The 13,329-nt window shown below is 40.0% G+C and overlaps 1 protein-coding gene across 3 annotated transcripts in view; it reads left to right on the top strand.

The window, feature by feature from the left end:
* Positions 1-13,329, top strand: part of Gria4 (glutamate ionotropic receptor AMPA type subunit 4) — a 351,745-nt gene that overhangs the window by 265,315 nt on the left and 73,101 nt on the right. For all 3 annotated transcript variants that reach the window (XM_035443428.1, XM_035443427.1, XM_035443429.1), the window contains exons 7-8: positions 115-282; positions 1,412-1,516. In XM_035443428.1, the coding sequence (XP_035299319.1) occupies positions 115-282; positions 1,412-1,516 (273 nt within the window). The remainder of the gene's footprint in view (positions 1-114; positions 283-1,411; positions 1,517-13,329) is intronic.

The raw sequence follows: 13,329 nt of genomic DNA, 5'->3' as shown, positions 1-13,329 counted from the left end.
ACCATGCTGGCTCTTGGGAAAAGATTGAGTTTTTGTCATAAACCAACAGAGACACATGTTATTCATTGTGCTAGATTTTCACATCTGCCTTTATCTACACTTTAACATTCTCAGTACACCTCTGCTCTGACTTATGATGGAGTTCTGGTGATGGCTGAAACTTTCCGAAGTCTCAGAAGACAGAAAATTGACATTTCAAGGAGAGGAAATGCTGGGGATTGTCTGGCAAACCCTGCTGCTCCCTGGGGCCAGGGAATTGACATGGAGAGAACACTGAAACAGGTAACTCATACCTTTGCTTTATTGTATGATCTTTTATAAGCACTGTATGTTGGGTTTTTTAAAGCTGACTCATCTGAGCATTAATGTCTATTACAATTTTCATGTTAATATATCAAGCCTTCTACAAGTCAAAACATTTTAGGTAGAACCTCAGTGTTTATTCCTTATATGGATGTGTAGTAGAGATAACACCATAACTCCAACAAGGTCTAGAAGCATGATGGGGTTCAATGTAGACATATTTTGCTGGCAAGAACCATGTGCTCCATAAAGTGGCTCAAGGACCCAGCCTGCCAGAGCAGCTACCATTTTCAATCAACAGGTTGTTGTTGTAAGGAATTGCTGAAATGACAATTAATTGCTTTGTTTCAACAATGGCATTCACATCTGCTTACAGCTCATATACCACAAAGCATCATTAGCATCACTAGCCATAAGAAGTCCAGGGCTTTATACACATATAAAACTGTGTCAACAAAGAAGAAGAAATGTTTAGAAGATCTGCTTCAAGGACTGCTTCAAGGAATCTTTAAATTTGGATTAACATATTAGTTTTATTCTTTTATACTCACACAAACAATATGTTTCAAATAATAAGTGTTGAAGATATTACATTTATTCCTATGAAATGTAATAAGTTCAAAGCATAAGTTAAATGAATGTGAATCAAAAAAGACAACTTGGAATCCAATGTGCTTGGATGTTTTCAAATAATATATTTTTAGTTTTTTATATACTGTAAGGAAATATTATGTTATGTGTACTATATAATATATATACTATATACTATATATTGTAAGGATATAGAAAACTGTAGAGTGACTCTAAGAAAATACAATTCTGTTCTACAAAGCATATTTCAATGTTGTGAAAGAATTATGTTAGTTAAAATGAAAACTTTGCAATACAAAAAAATTCATCTTGTAGGTATAAAGCAAAATAAGTTTTAATATCCTTGCATATTCCTCCTCCAGGCTCCATCTCAATAGCTTAAGAATGCAGTAACATTCCAGAGAATTGATTGTAGCTTTTAATCCAGCAGCCTGCTATAGTCCTTAGCCTAGTGGTAAGAGATTTCCTTAAGTGAAGCTGCAAATGAATATGTGTATGTTTTCTTTTTCCTTCACAGGTTCGAATTCAAGGGCTGACTGGGAATGTCCAATTTGACCACTATGGACGTAGAGTTAATTACACAATGGATGTATTTGAACTAAAAAGCACAGGACCTCGAAAGGTGAGCTACGACTTAACTGAAAAATAAAATTTGCTTTCTTATTTTTCTTGTGACACTATTAAAGACTTATGGAAGAAAGAAAGGTTGATGTTCTAAATTTCTAATTTTAAGTGATGCTCTCAACTGGTACTTTCTTGATGGTCTATGCTAAGATACATGCTTGTGTCATGCATTATTAATGATGTCACAAAATGAAAAAATTAACTGTGGTGCTATGCTTTGTAACTCTCAAGGAAAGCAATGTGTCAAGGGGAACTTGGCAAACAAATTTTAGAAACAAAATTGCACAGAAAACACAACACATTAAGAATGTCCATGTAGAGTCTGTGACTCTTTAGGGTGCAGAGAGGCGCTGCTAAGAAGTGTGTGTACTTCAAACTCACTGTTAGTTCTGGAAGTAGCCAAGCCAAATCAAACAAACAAAAGAAAGCAAATGGAAGATACTTACTGGGCAAAGGAAGGAGAGAAGCACCTGAGTCCAAGAAAGTGCTGGCTTCAGGGTTTTACACTTCAAAAACATCTGAGCATCATTTCTGTGACTAAGAAAAAAATACCTTGAAAAAGGAAACTTAAACTTAATCATTCTACTTATGATTACAGGATACAGCTCATCATTGACCACAAGTACAGGCAGGAACTTGCAGTAGGTTACATGACATCCACAGTCAAGAGAGACAACTATATGCATGTTGTTTGTGTGAGTACTTGTGCTCAGCTTACTGGCCCACTCTTACACAGTTCAGAAATCTTTGTTATGAAACAGTGCTGCCTCAGTTGGCTGAGTCTTCTCATATCAATTAAGACAATCCACATATAGACGATCACTCAAGGAGAGCCTGGCCCCTGGTGGTTGCGGTTGTATCTAGTTGAAAACGAAAGCTAAACATCACAAAAAAGCAGCCTTATAGCTCTCAGACATATCAAGCATCTTCCCAACATCAGAATTGCCTAAACTTTTATTCTCAAGATTGCTTACTACCTGAGACATTTTTATGGGAAGCCAGGTATATAAGGTAGGCAAGGCAATTGAATATTTATCACTTAAAACTCATAATAAACTTTATATTTAAAAATCCTTTAGTATAGCTATAATTTTATCATTTGTGTATACTAATGAGATGGACATGCTTGACTATATTTTATTTAAATTAGAAAAAAGCTTCTTTTACATGGCAATCTCAGTTCCTTCTCCCTCCCCTCCTCTCCTACTCCCCACTGAGCCCCTTATCCCAACCCTATTCTGCTCCCCAGGGAGAGTGAGGCCTTCCTTGGGGAGATTTTCAAAGTCCATCATATCATGTGGAGCAGGGTCTAGACCCTCCCCAGTGTGTCTAGGCTGTGAGAGTATCCCTCTATGAGGAGAGGGAGGGCTCCCAAAGTTCATTTGTGTACTTGGGGTAAATACTGATCCACTACCAGTGGCCCGGTAGATTGTCCAAACCTTCAAGCTGACTTCCTCCTTCAGGGGTTCTAGAACAGTCCTATGCTGGTTTCCCAGCTATCAGTCTGGGGTCCTTGAGCAACCCATTGTTCAGGTCAGCTGTTTCTGTGGGTTTCTCCAGCCTGGTATTGACCCCTTTGCTCAGCACTCCTTCCAATCTGCAACTGGATTCCAGAGTCATACTTGACTATTTTTACATGAAAAATTAAATCTAGTCTGAAAAAGATAGTGCCTTTTTCCTCACATTGATCACTGGTATTGGCTCTGTATACAGCAATGCTGAGAACACTGTACCACATAAATATACAGTATAAAATGTCAGCAGTATGTTTCAAGACATTTCTGTTTCAAAACATTTTGGAAATTTCTGGAAATCCTGTCCTAATCTCAAGCTAAAATTCATCTAACAATCTGTGAAAATCAAGTCAGCAGCTCAAGCAGAAACTTTGAAAATCAAACCATGTATCACTTAGGAATGGTAGAACATGCCTGGAACACCAGGGCTCAGGAGGCAATTAAAAAAAAAAAACTATCAGAAGTTATGGTTATCCTCAACTATGTAACAAGTTGCAGGAGAAGTCTAAGCTTCATGAAACCCTATCTCAAAACCTAAGTAAGTAAATAAATCATTCCAACACATTGGTATCTAGAAGATATGGAATGATAGGAGTAAATTTTGGGTATTTGTTTTGTTTTTCTTTTCCCTTTTCTTTTTTCTTTTTTTAATTTAAATTCTTTAATTTTCACTCATATTTACATATCCATCCCCCCCATTCCCTCGACTCCCATCCTCCCATGTTCCCCAACAAACCCACAACCCATCCCCCAACTCCCTCCGCAGGGACAGTGAGGCCCTCCACTAGGGCCCTTCAAAGTCTGTCATATCGTTGGGGGAAGGCCCAGGCCTTCCTTGTTGTGTCTGGGCTGCAACAGTATCCCTCCATAGGAAATGGGTACCCAAAGTGCATTTGTGCTCTAGAGTTGAAAACTGGCTCCACTGTTAAAGGTCCCATAGACTGCCCTGGCCTCCTAGCTAGCACCCACATTCAGAGGGCTTGGTTTGGTCCAATGCTGTTTCTGCAGCTTTATGACTTGGGTCTCCATGCTGTCACTAAGTCAGGTGCACTGTTTCTGCAGGTCTCTCCACCCTGTTTTGGCTCCTTTGCTCATCCCTCCACCCTCTCCATAACTGAATTCCATTAGTATGGCCCAGTGCTTAGCTGTGGGTGCCTTTGAACAGTTACTAGATGAAGGCTCTAGGAATGGTAACCTAGGTAGACACCAATCTCATTATAGAGGAAGGGCATCAATGGCATTTTCTCCACCACTGCTTAGATTCCTAGTTGAGGTCATCCCTGTGGATCCCCTAACATTTCCCCTATGCCAGACCTCTCTCCATATCTGTACTGTCTCCCTCTATCAAAGCATCTCCTTGCTTGCCCTCCTCTATTCTTCCCATATATCAGTACTCTTGTTCTCCTCCCCCCTCCCCTTCTTCCCTTCCTACCTCCTTCCTCTCCACCCATGTCACGTGCTCCTACTTTGTTCAGGGATTCTTGTCCCCCTCCCCTTCTTTGAGGGACTATGCAATCTTCTCTTGGGCTCCTCCTTGTTTCCTATCTCCTCTGGCAGTGTGTATTGTAGACTGGTAATCCTTTGCTATGTCTAAAAATCATATATGAGTGATTACATACCATGTTTATCTTTTTGTTACTGGGTTACCTCACTCAGGATGGTTTCTTCTAGTTCCATCCATTTGCCTGCAAATTTCAAGACTCCATTGTTTTATTTTTTTGTTTTTTTCTGCTGAGTAGTACTCCATTCTGTAAATGTACCACATTTTCTCTACACATTTTTCAGTTGAGGGCCATCTAGGTTGCTTCCAGGTTCTGGCTATTACAATGCTGCTATGAACATAGTTGAAACATATGTCCTTATTGTATGAATGTACATTCTTTGGGAATATGCCCAAGAGAGGAATTGCAGAATCTTGAGGCAGGCCGATTCAAATTTTCCTCAAAAAAACACCATACTGATTTCCAAAATGGTTGTACAAGTTGGCACTCCCACCAGAAATGGAGGAGTGTTCCTCTTTCTCCACATCCTCTCCAGCTTAGACTGTCATTGGTGTTATTGATTTTAGTCATTCTGATAGGAGTAACATGGTATCTCAGAATGGTTTTGAGCTGCATTCCCCTGGTGGCTAAGGATGTTGAGCACTTTTCCAAGTGTCTTTCAGCCATTTTAGATTTCTCTGTTGAGAACTCTCTATTTAGTTATGCACTATAGTGGGAAATTACCAATACGGAGTCAGGTAGAAATATAAGGTTATTTAATAGGGAAAAGCCTTACTTACAGAGCGACCTAGCCAGCCTGTGGGTCAGCAGCCTGTCTGCAAGTACCAAAGAGAAACCGAAACCGAAAACGCAGTCCCACTATGTCACTCTGACCACGCCCTCACAAGCCTGGTCAGGCACACCTGTAGCCAGCCCCTAAGAAGGCGTGGCTACAGCTTTCCCTACAATTCCCCTTTTAGTCTAAAAGAGGATTAAAACTTAACAGTATAAAGTATCCAAAATTAACAATCATAAAGGTAAAATATAAGATGATACAACAATCTGCTTATGTCACATCCTAACTATCTATTTTAACTAAACCCTAAAGTCATCTGACAGAGGTATCCAAGCCTGAACACCTCATTCCAATTCCAACCAAAAACAATAGGAAGCTATCCCTAACTAGGTATCTACACTATCCTAAGTTACAACAATGGGGAAAGGGGGCATAGCATCCTCCAAGTTACTTCCTGCTGAAATGGGACGATGATAGTCATGTGGGGTCCTGTAGGAAGAAAATGTTAGTATAGTGAAAGTCTTGAATGAATTGTATCCAGTCCATGTTACATGGGATTCACTTGATTGAAGATCTCGCTTGAAATCCTCAACTTGATTGAAGTCAGTATCCGAAAGTTTGGCCAGAGTGTCAATGGAGCAAGTTGGATCCAGTGCAGTCGAGGAGGTGTGGCCCATTTTCTTTGCAGGGTGTCCAGGGATTGCTGTCAGGCAAGTCTTCATTGGCTGTGTGGGACTAAAAAATAAACAGTTAGCAGAGAAATGTTTGCTTGTGTATGTACACATGCTGGGTAATGCAACCATGAGAGCATAAAAATTATGAAAGGGTGTACACCTTGAGAGAAAGATCCAAGAAAAGACAAAGACAGTCCCCAAATTCTTCTTTTAGTCTGTGTTACATCAATTGGCTTCTTGATACAACACAGAAACACTAAAGTTTAGTTAAATAACATGCTTGGATTTTAGACGAGGAAAGCCAAATCCATCTCTAAATCCAGCATTGGTTTAATTGAATAGGGACTAGGAAATAAAGAGAAATAGAGTTTTTTGAGAGACATCTGTAAATTTTACAATATGGTATAGCTACCTTCTCTTCTTAAGTATCTACCCATGCAGTGTCCTTTGCCTTCTGAAGATGAGTTTTCCTGTGAAGATAAAAGCAAAACACTTCCCTTTCCTTTGGGAGGTTTCTATTTAGTTTATAAGATATACCTTAGTAGAATGCGTGTCATTTGTCCTCGTCAAGAGGTTTTTCCTTTTCTACTCGAATCTTGATCAACTTTGATGGTATCCAAAGTTTTTCTTCTCCTGTAGAAACCAATGCAAAACCCCGACCCCAAAGTAACACATGTCCTGGTTTCCATTCAGAAGTTAATACATCTTTGAAGTATACCGGCTGATTGAGTTCAGCAGTTTTTTCCGTAGTCCAGTGTCTTTCTGCAGCTGTTTGTCCTTTTTCATTGGCATTAAGAAAGTTTAGTGTTAATAAAGCATTATGCAACCTATGTTTGGGGGTTTAGTCTTCCAAGCTTGTTTGTTGAGCATCTCCTTAAGTGTTCTATTAGATCGCTCAACCACTGCTTGTCCTGTAGGATTGTGTGGTATACCAGTAACATGCTTTATGTTATAATATTTGAAAAATTGTTCCAGTTTTGTAGAGACATATGCTGGAGCATTGTCAGTTTTTATTTGTGCAGGTATACCCATAATTGCCATCACCTCTAGCAGGTGTGTAATAACAGAATCAGCTTTTTCAGAGTTAAGAGCAGTAGCCCATTGGAACCCTGAGAATGTGTCTATAGTATGATGCACATATTTCAAATTTCCAAACTCTGCAAAGTGAAAGACATCCATCTGCCAAACCTCATTTCTCCAAATGCCCTTAGGATTACAACCTGCTGGCAATGGAGTTTGATTATAAAAGGAACAAGTAGGACAGTTTTTCACTATCTCCTTGGCTTGTTGCCAAGTTATGGAGAAGTCCTTTTCAATCCTTTTCTATTTACATGATGTTTCTTATGTAATTCTGAGGCTTCTAGCACACTTCCAATTAATAAATGATCAATCTCATCATTGCCTTGTGCTAGTGGGCCAGGCAGACCCGTATGGGATCTGATATGTGTAATGTATATAGGATTACTTCTGTTTATGATAGTTTCCTGTAATTGTAAAAACAGAGAAGTTAATTCTGTATTATCAGGAACAAATTCTGCAGTCTCAATATGTAACACAACTCTCTCTGCATACTGAGAATCAGTAACTATATTAAGAGGTTCTGTAAAATCCTTAAGTACCATGAGAATTGCATATAATTCTGCCTTCTGTACAGATGTATATGGACTTTGAACTACTTTACTTACCTCACCTGCTTTATAACCTGCCTTACCTGATTTGTTGGCATCAGTGTAGAAGGTAAGAACTCCAGAAATGGGAGTTTGTCTTACAATACATGGAAGAATCCAGACTGTCTTTTTTATGAATTTAATTCTGTCAGTTTTGGGATAGTTGTTGCTAATTGTTCCAAAAAGTCAGTAAGAGCTATTTGCCAATATTCATTATCTTTCCATAAGGAAGAAATTTCCTCATTAGTTAACGGTACTATAATTTCTGCTGGATCTTTTCCAGTCAGCTGACGAAGTCTTACTTTACCCTTTAAAATCAAATCAGAAATCTTTTCTGTATATGTCTTTAACTTTTTATTCTGTTTATGTGGCAGAAATATCCATTCCAATATAGTGTCTTCCCTCTGCATCAGAATTCCAGAAGGATATTCTCTGGATGGCAAGATAACCAGAATACAGTCTAAATTAAGGTTTATCCGATCTACATGTGCATTCAATATTCTGTTTTCTACCCATTGTAACTCCTTTTCTGCCTCAGCAGATAATGTTCTAGGACTGTTTAGGTCCTTATCACCTTTAAGGGCCATTTTTAAATGCTTTAAGTCATGTCCTTCTACACCAATAATCGTCTGTAATTGAGAAATTTCCCCTAATAATTTCTGAAGAGAATTAAGAGTTTGATACCAATCTCTCCTAATTTGTACCTTTTGAGGTCTGATTCTTTGTAAGTCTATCTTGTAACCTAAATAGTTAATAGAATCTCCTCTTTGTATCTTTTCTGGGGCAATCTGTAATCCCCAATGAGGCAGAACTTCCTTCACCATTTCAAACATACATTCCAAAGTTTCCTTATTAGAATCTGATAAAAGAATATCATCCATGTAATGATAAACAAGAGATTGTGAAAATTTCTTACGAATTATTCCCAAAGGTTGCTGTACAAAGTGTTGACACAAAGTAGGGCTATTTAGCATTCCTTGTGGCAAAACCCTCCACTGATATCTCCTAACTGGCTGTGAATTATTAAGAGTTGGTACAGTAAATGCAAATTTTTCTCTATCATTTTCCTGTAACGGTATTGTGAAAAAACAGTCTTTTAGATCAATGACTATGATAGGCCATCCTTTAGGTATTAAGGAAGGTAATGGCATTCCAGGTTGCAGAGAGCCCATTGGTTGAATTACCTTATTTATGGCTCTCAGGTCTGTCAGCATTCTCCACTTACCTGACTTCTTTTTGATAACAAATACAGGAGAATTCCAAGGACTGGTAGATTCCTCTATATGTCCAGCATCTAGCTGTTCCTGTACTAACTTTTCTAAAGCCTCTAGCTTCTCAGAGGTCATAGGCCATTGTCCTACCCAAACTGGTTCATCTGTAGGCCACTTCAATGGTAGGGCCGTTGGCTCCTCTGAAGGTCCATCATTTGTACCTAGTTTCTGTACAGCATGGATGGTTGGTAACCGTTTTCCATAGCGTCTTACCAGATCTTTTCTACTATCTAAAGATTATACATAATTTGTATCTGACACTGGAGGAATGTTAATCTGAGTATTCCATTGCTGTAAGAGATCATGACCCCAGAGATTTATAGCTATATCTGCCATGCATGGTTTCAGTATCCCTCTCTGTCCTTCTGGTCCAATGCAGACCACTGAGTTAACACTCTGTCGAACTCTAGATAGAGTTCCAATTCCTAAAAATTGTACATTCGCCTCTCTAAGAGGCCATTTCTGAGGCCAAGACTTTTGAGTAATAATAGTTACATCCGCCCCAGTGTCCACTAAGCCAGAAATAACTTTATTATTAATTTTCACTTTTAACTGAGGCCTTTTATCATTAATAGAAGCTTGCCAAAATATGCGTTTCTCATTTTGTCCATTCACACTTGATTCTTCATCACTATTCAAACTACCATCTAGAGCAGTATCTTTTTTCACAATAGGCAAAGAACTATCTATTGTTCCTGTGAGAGATTGTCTTCCACTGCTATTGGGAATGACCTGACCTTTCTCAATGTGGGGGCCTTCTTGAGTCCCCCCTCGGGGTTTCCCGACCTTAAGGGGTTTCCTTGTATGTCCCTGGTCGATCTACATTCATTGGTCCAGTGTCTGCCCTTACCACATCTTCTACACAATCCAGAAGGCAGTGGCCTTCCATATGAGGCATTGTTAGAATTCATTTGTCTACAATTTCTCTTAGTATGTCCCATTTTACCACAGTTGAAACATCTAGGTTCCTGGAGCCTTCATGGTCTCTAGGGGAAGGCTCTTCCTCCCCAAGGTTCTGGTTCATAGTAGTAGTAACCTCTAGCCTCTTGGGACCTATGTTGACCTCTGTAAGGTGCTTCTCCTTGACAAGCCCTTATATCCTCACCTCTAGAACTTTTAATTTCCTGTTGCCGTTTTAAACCTTTGGAGATGGCTTCTCCTACCCAAGCTCCAGTATCTTGCACATTATAGTCAATGTTGGCTGCAATCAAAACCCATTCTTCTAGTGGAGCTGATCTGATCTTTAAAGGCAAAAGTATCCTTTTGCATATAGGGTTTGCATTTTCATAAGCTATTGTATATATAATTGATTGTCTTGTTTCTGGATCTGTTACCTGTAATTCTACTGCCCTAGTTAACCTTTGTAAGAAGTCCTGGAACTGTTCTGTAGGTCCCTGTTCTATTCTGGTATAAGCTTCTAGGCATTCTCCTGGCTCACAAACCTTATCCCAGGCATTTAATGCTGCTTTCCTGCATAGAGACAGTATATCGTCATCATATTCAGCCTGAACCTGTGGGTCAGCATAAATACCCTGACCAAGAAGCTTATCTAGAGGGGCTTCAAAACCTTCCTTTATGCCCTGATGCTCAAGGAGCTTTGCCTCTTCCCTTACCAATGCCTTCCACTGGATTTGGCATGAATTCTCAAGTACAGCTGCTACCAATCGTTCCCAATCTGTGGGTGTCACCCTGTTAAAGGTTGCCCATGAATGTAATAGCTGTTTTACGTATGGGCTATGGAGACCATATGAGACAACTGATTCTTTAATATTCTTAAGATCCTTCAGCTGTATAGGTTGCCATTCATAAGCCATCCGTCCATGAGGGTGTTTCTTAGAAGCTGGCTTTTCTACCATGGTAGCTGGGTACACTAATGGTGTACGAGTAACAACCTTAGAAGAATAGTCACGATACCTGGGTGGAGTAGGTGCCTGGGATTGGAGTGATTCTGCTTATGAGGCATCCCATTGATCTTTAAGCCTAGCAATGATATCATTTTGAAAAGTTTCAATCTCCTTAATTATAAAAGATTCCAAGCACGTTAGTGAATCTGTAAATTGCTCCAACTGCTCATCTACATGTTTTTCTAGGTCTTTAATACGATCATCCTTAGGCAGCATCTGGATGGCATGGAAACTGCCTTCTAGGTATTGGAGTCTAGATTCCAGGTCATGATTTGCTGATTTTGAGTCCTCAGCAATCGACCGTATGGACCTATGTAATCTGTCAGCCCTGTACTGTAAATTATCTTCCAAACATTCAAATCTAGACTCAAATTTCTGATCTGCTACCTTGGATGCTTCAATAACTGATTGAATGGCATTGTCCAATTCTTCAACCCTATGCTGGGTATTTTGCACTGTTGCATCTAGTTGCTGGGTAACATTGCCTATCTGAGTTTCTAGCTGGCTACAGATATTCTTTAGCTGGTCATGGTCTTCTGACAGCCTAGCCTCTAAGGCCTCAGACATGGAGGATCTCTCTGTGTTTATCTTATCATAAATACACTGCATCTCATCAGACAGCTCTGTCTTTAGTGTATTGGACACAGAGCCAAGCTTATCATCCAATTTCTGTTCCATTTGCTGCACAATTGTGGTCTGACCTAATCGTAAAGCTGTTATTTCCTGTAAGTAGGTGGTGAGATTATCCTTATCCCTATTCCTGAGTCCTTTGGCTAGTAACACTATTTGTACCAGCAAGCTAACTGCCATTATGGCATATAGGCCAGTAATTGGCACATTAACATCCTCCTCAAACAGTGAATTCATGTAATAAGCAAAAATATTACCAATTTTAGCAAATGATAAATATTCCGCCATAATTTTACCTGATTTCTACTCCAGATGCAGTAAATATACAGGCGTTCAGTTATTCCGAGGCGTTTGGCAGCAGTCGGTCAGCGGTGGAGAGAGGTCACAAAAGCGGCTGTGCTTATCTTAGAGAGTATATGGCCTTGCAGCTACAACCACTGAAACAGATTCGGCTTTCCAGCAGGCCAGGGGAAGCCTCTGCTGAAAGCTGAGGTCTACCTGGACTCTAGGCAGCTAGAAACTGTCTCCGAGCTGGGTGGATGATTCTGAGCAGCTCAGCGGCAGCGGGTCGGCTGCTAGCAGGAGCACCTGTGGAGAGAGGGCGCTTTCCGGGCCTAGGCCGCGGGCCGATGGAACCCACAGCCTGTCCCAAATGGGGTATAGGTTTCCAATATCCCGCTTCTGACAACCAGATATAGTGGGAAATTACCAATACGGAGTCAGGTAGAAATATAAGGTTATTTAATAGGGAAAAGCCTTACTTACAGAGCGACCAAGCCAGCCGGTGGGTCAGCAGCCTGTCCGCAAGTACCAAAGAGAAACTGAAACCGAAAACGCAGTCCCACTATGTCACTCTGACCACGCCCTCACAAGCCTGGTCAGGCACACCTGTAGCCAGCCCCTAAGAAGGTGTGGCTACAGCTTTCACTACAATGCACTCCACTTTTTAATTGGATTGTTTGGTGTTTTGGAGACTAGCTTCTTGAGTTCAATGTATATTTTGGTGATCAGCTCTCTGTCAGATGTGGGGTTGGTGAATATCTTTTCCCATTCTGTAGGCTGGTGTTTTGTCTTCCTGGCTGTGTCCTTTGCCTTACAGAAGCTTCTCAGTTTCAGGAGGTCACATTTATTAATTGCAGATCTCAATGTTTGTGCTACTGGTGTTATGTTCAGAAAGCAGTCACCTATACAAATTTGTTCGAGGGTACCACCTACCTTCTCTTCTAGGAGGTTCAGTGTGGCTGAATTTATGTTGAGGTCTTTGATCCACTGGGATTTAAGTTTTGTGCATGGTGACAGATATGGATCTATCTGCAAGCTTCTACATGTCCGAATCCAGTTATGCCAACACCATTTGTTGTTGATGCTTTCTTTTTTCCATTGTATAACTTTAACTTGTATGTCAAAAGTCGGGTGATCATAGGTGTGTGGGTTAATGTCAGGATTTTCAATTCAATTCCATTGATCAACCTATTTTTGTGCCATTACCAAGCTGTTTTCAGGACTATGGCTCTACAATACAGCTTGAAGGCAGGGATGGTGATGCCTCGGTAAGTTCCTTTATTGTACAGGGTTGTTTGGGCTATCATGGGTTTTTTTTTTTCCATGTGAAGTTAAGTACTGTTCTTTCAAGGTCAGTTAAAAATTGTGTTGGGATTTTGATAGGAATTGCATTGAATCTGTAGATTGCTTTTGGCAAGATTGTCATTTTTACCATGTTGATCCTACCTATCCAAGAGCATTTACTGGTATATTCTTTAACTTCTTCTATCGAGACTCAAAGTGCTTTCACTGGGGTTTTTCTCATTTTTGGTTAGTGTTACCCTAAGTTAGTGTTACCCTAGTGTTGTTAGTTGCTATTGTAAAGGGTGATG

This window comes from Cricetulus griseus, chromosome 4 (genome assembly GCF_003668045.3).
Source record: "Cricetulus griseus strain 17A/GY chromosome 4, alternate assembly CriGri-PICRH-1.0, whole genome shotgun sequence".
Classification (NCBI taxonomy): domain Eukaryota; kingdom Metazoa; phylum Chordata; class Mammalia; order Rodentia; family Cricetidae; genus Cricetulus; species Cricetulus griseus.
Note: the sequence above shows the minus strand (reverse complement) of the source record. Positions and strands in the feature narration are given on the sequence as shown.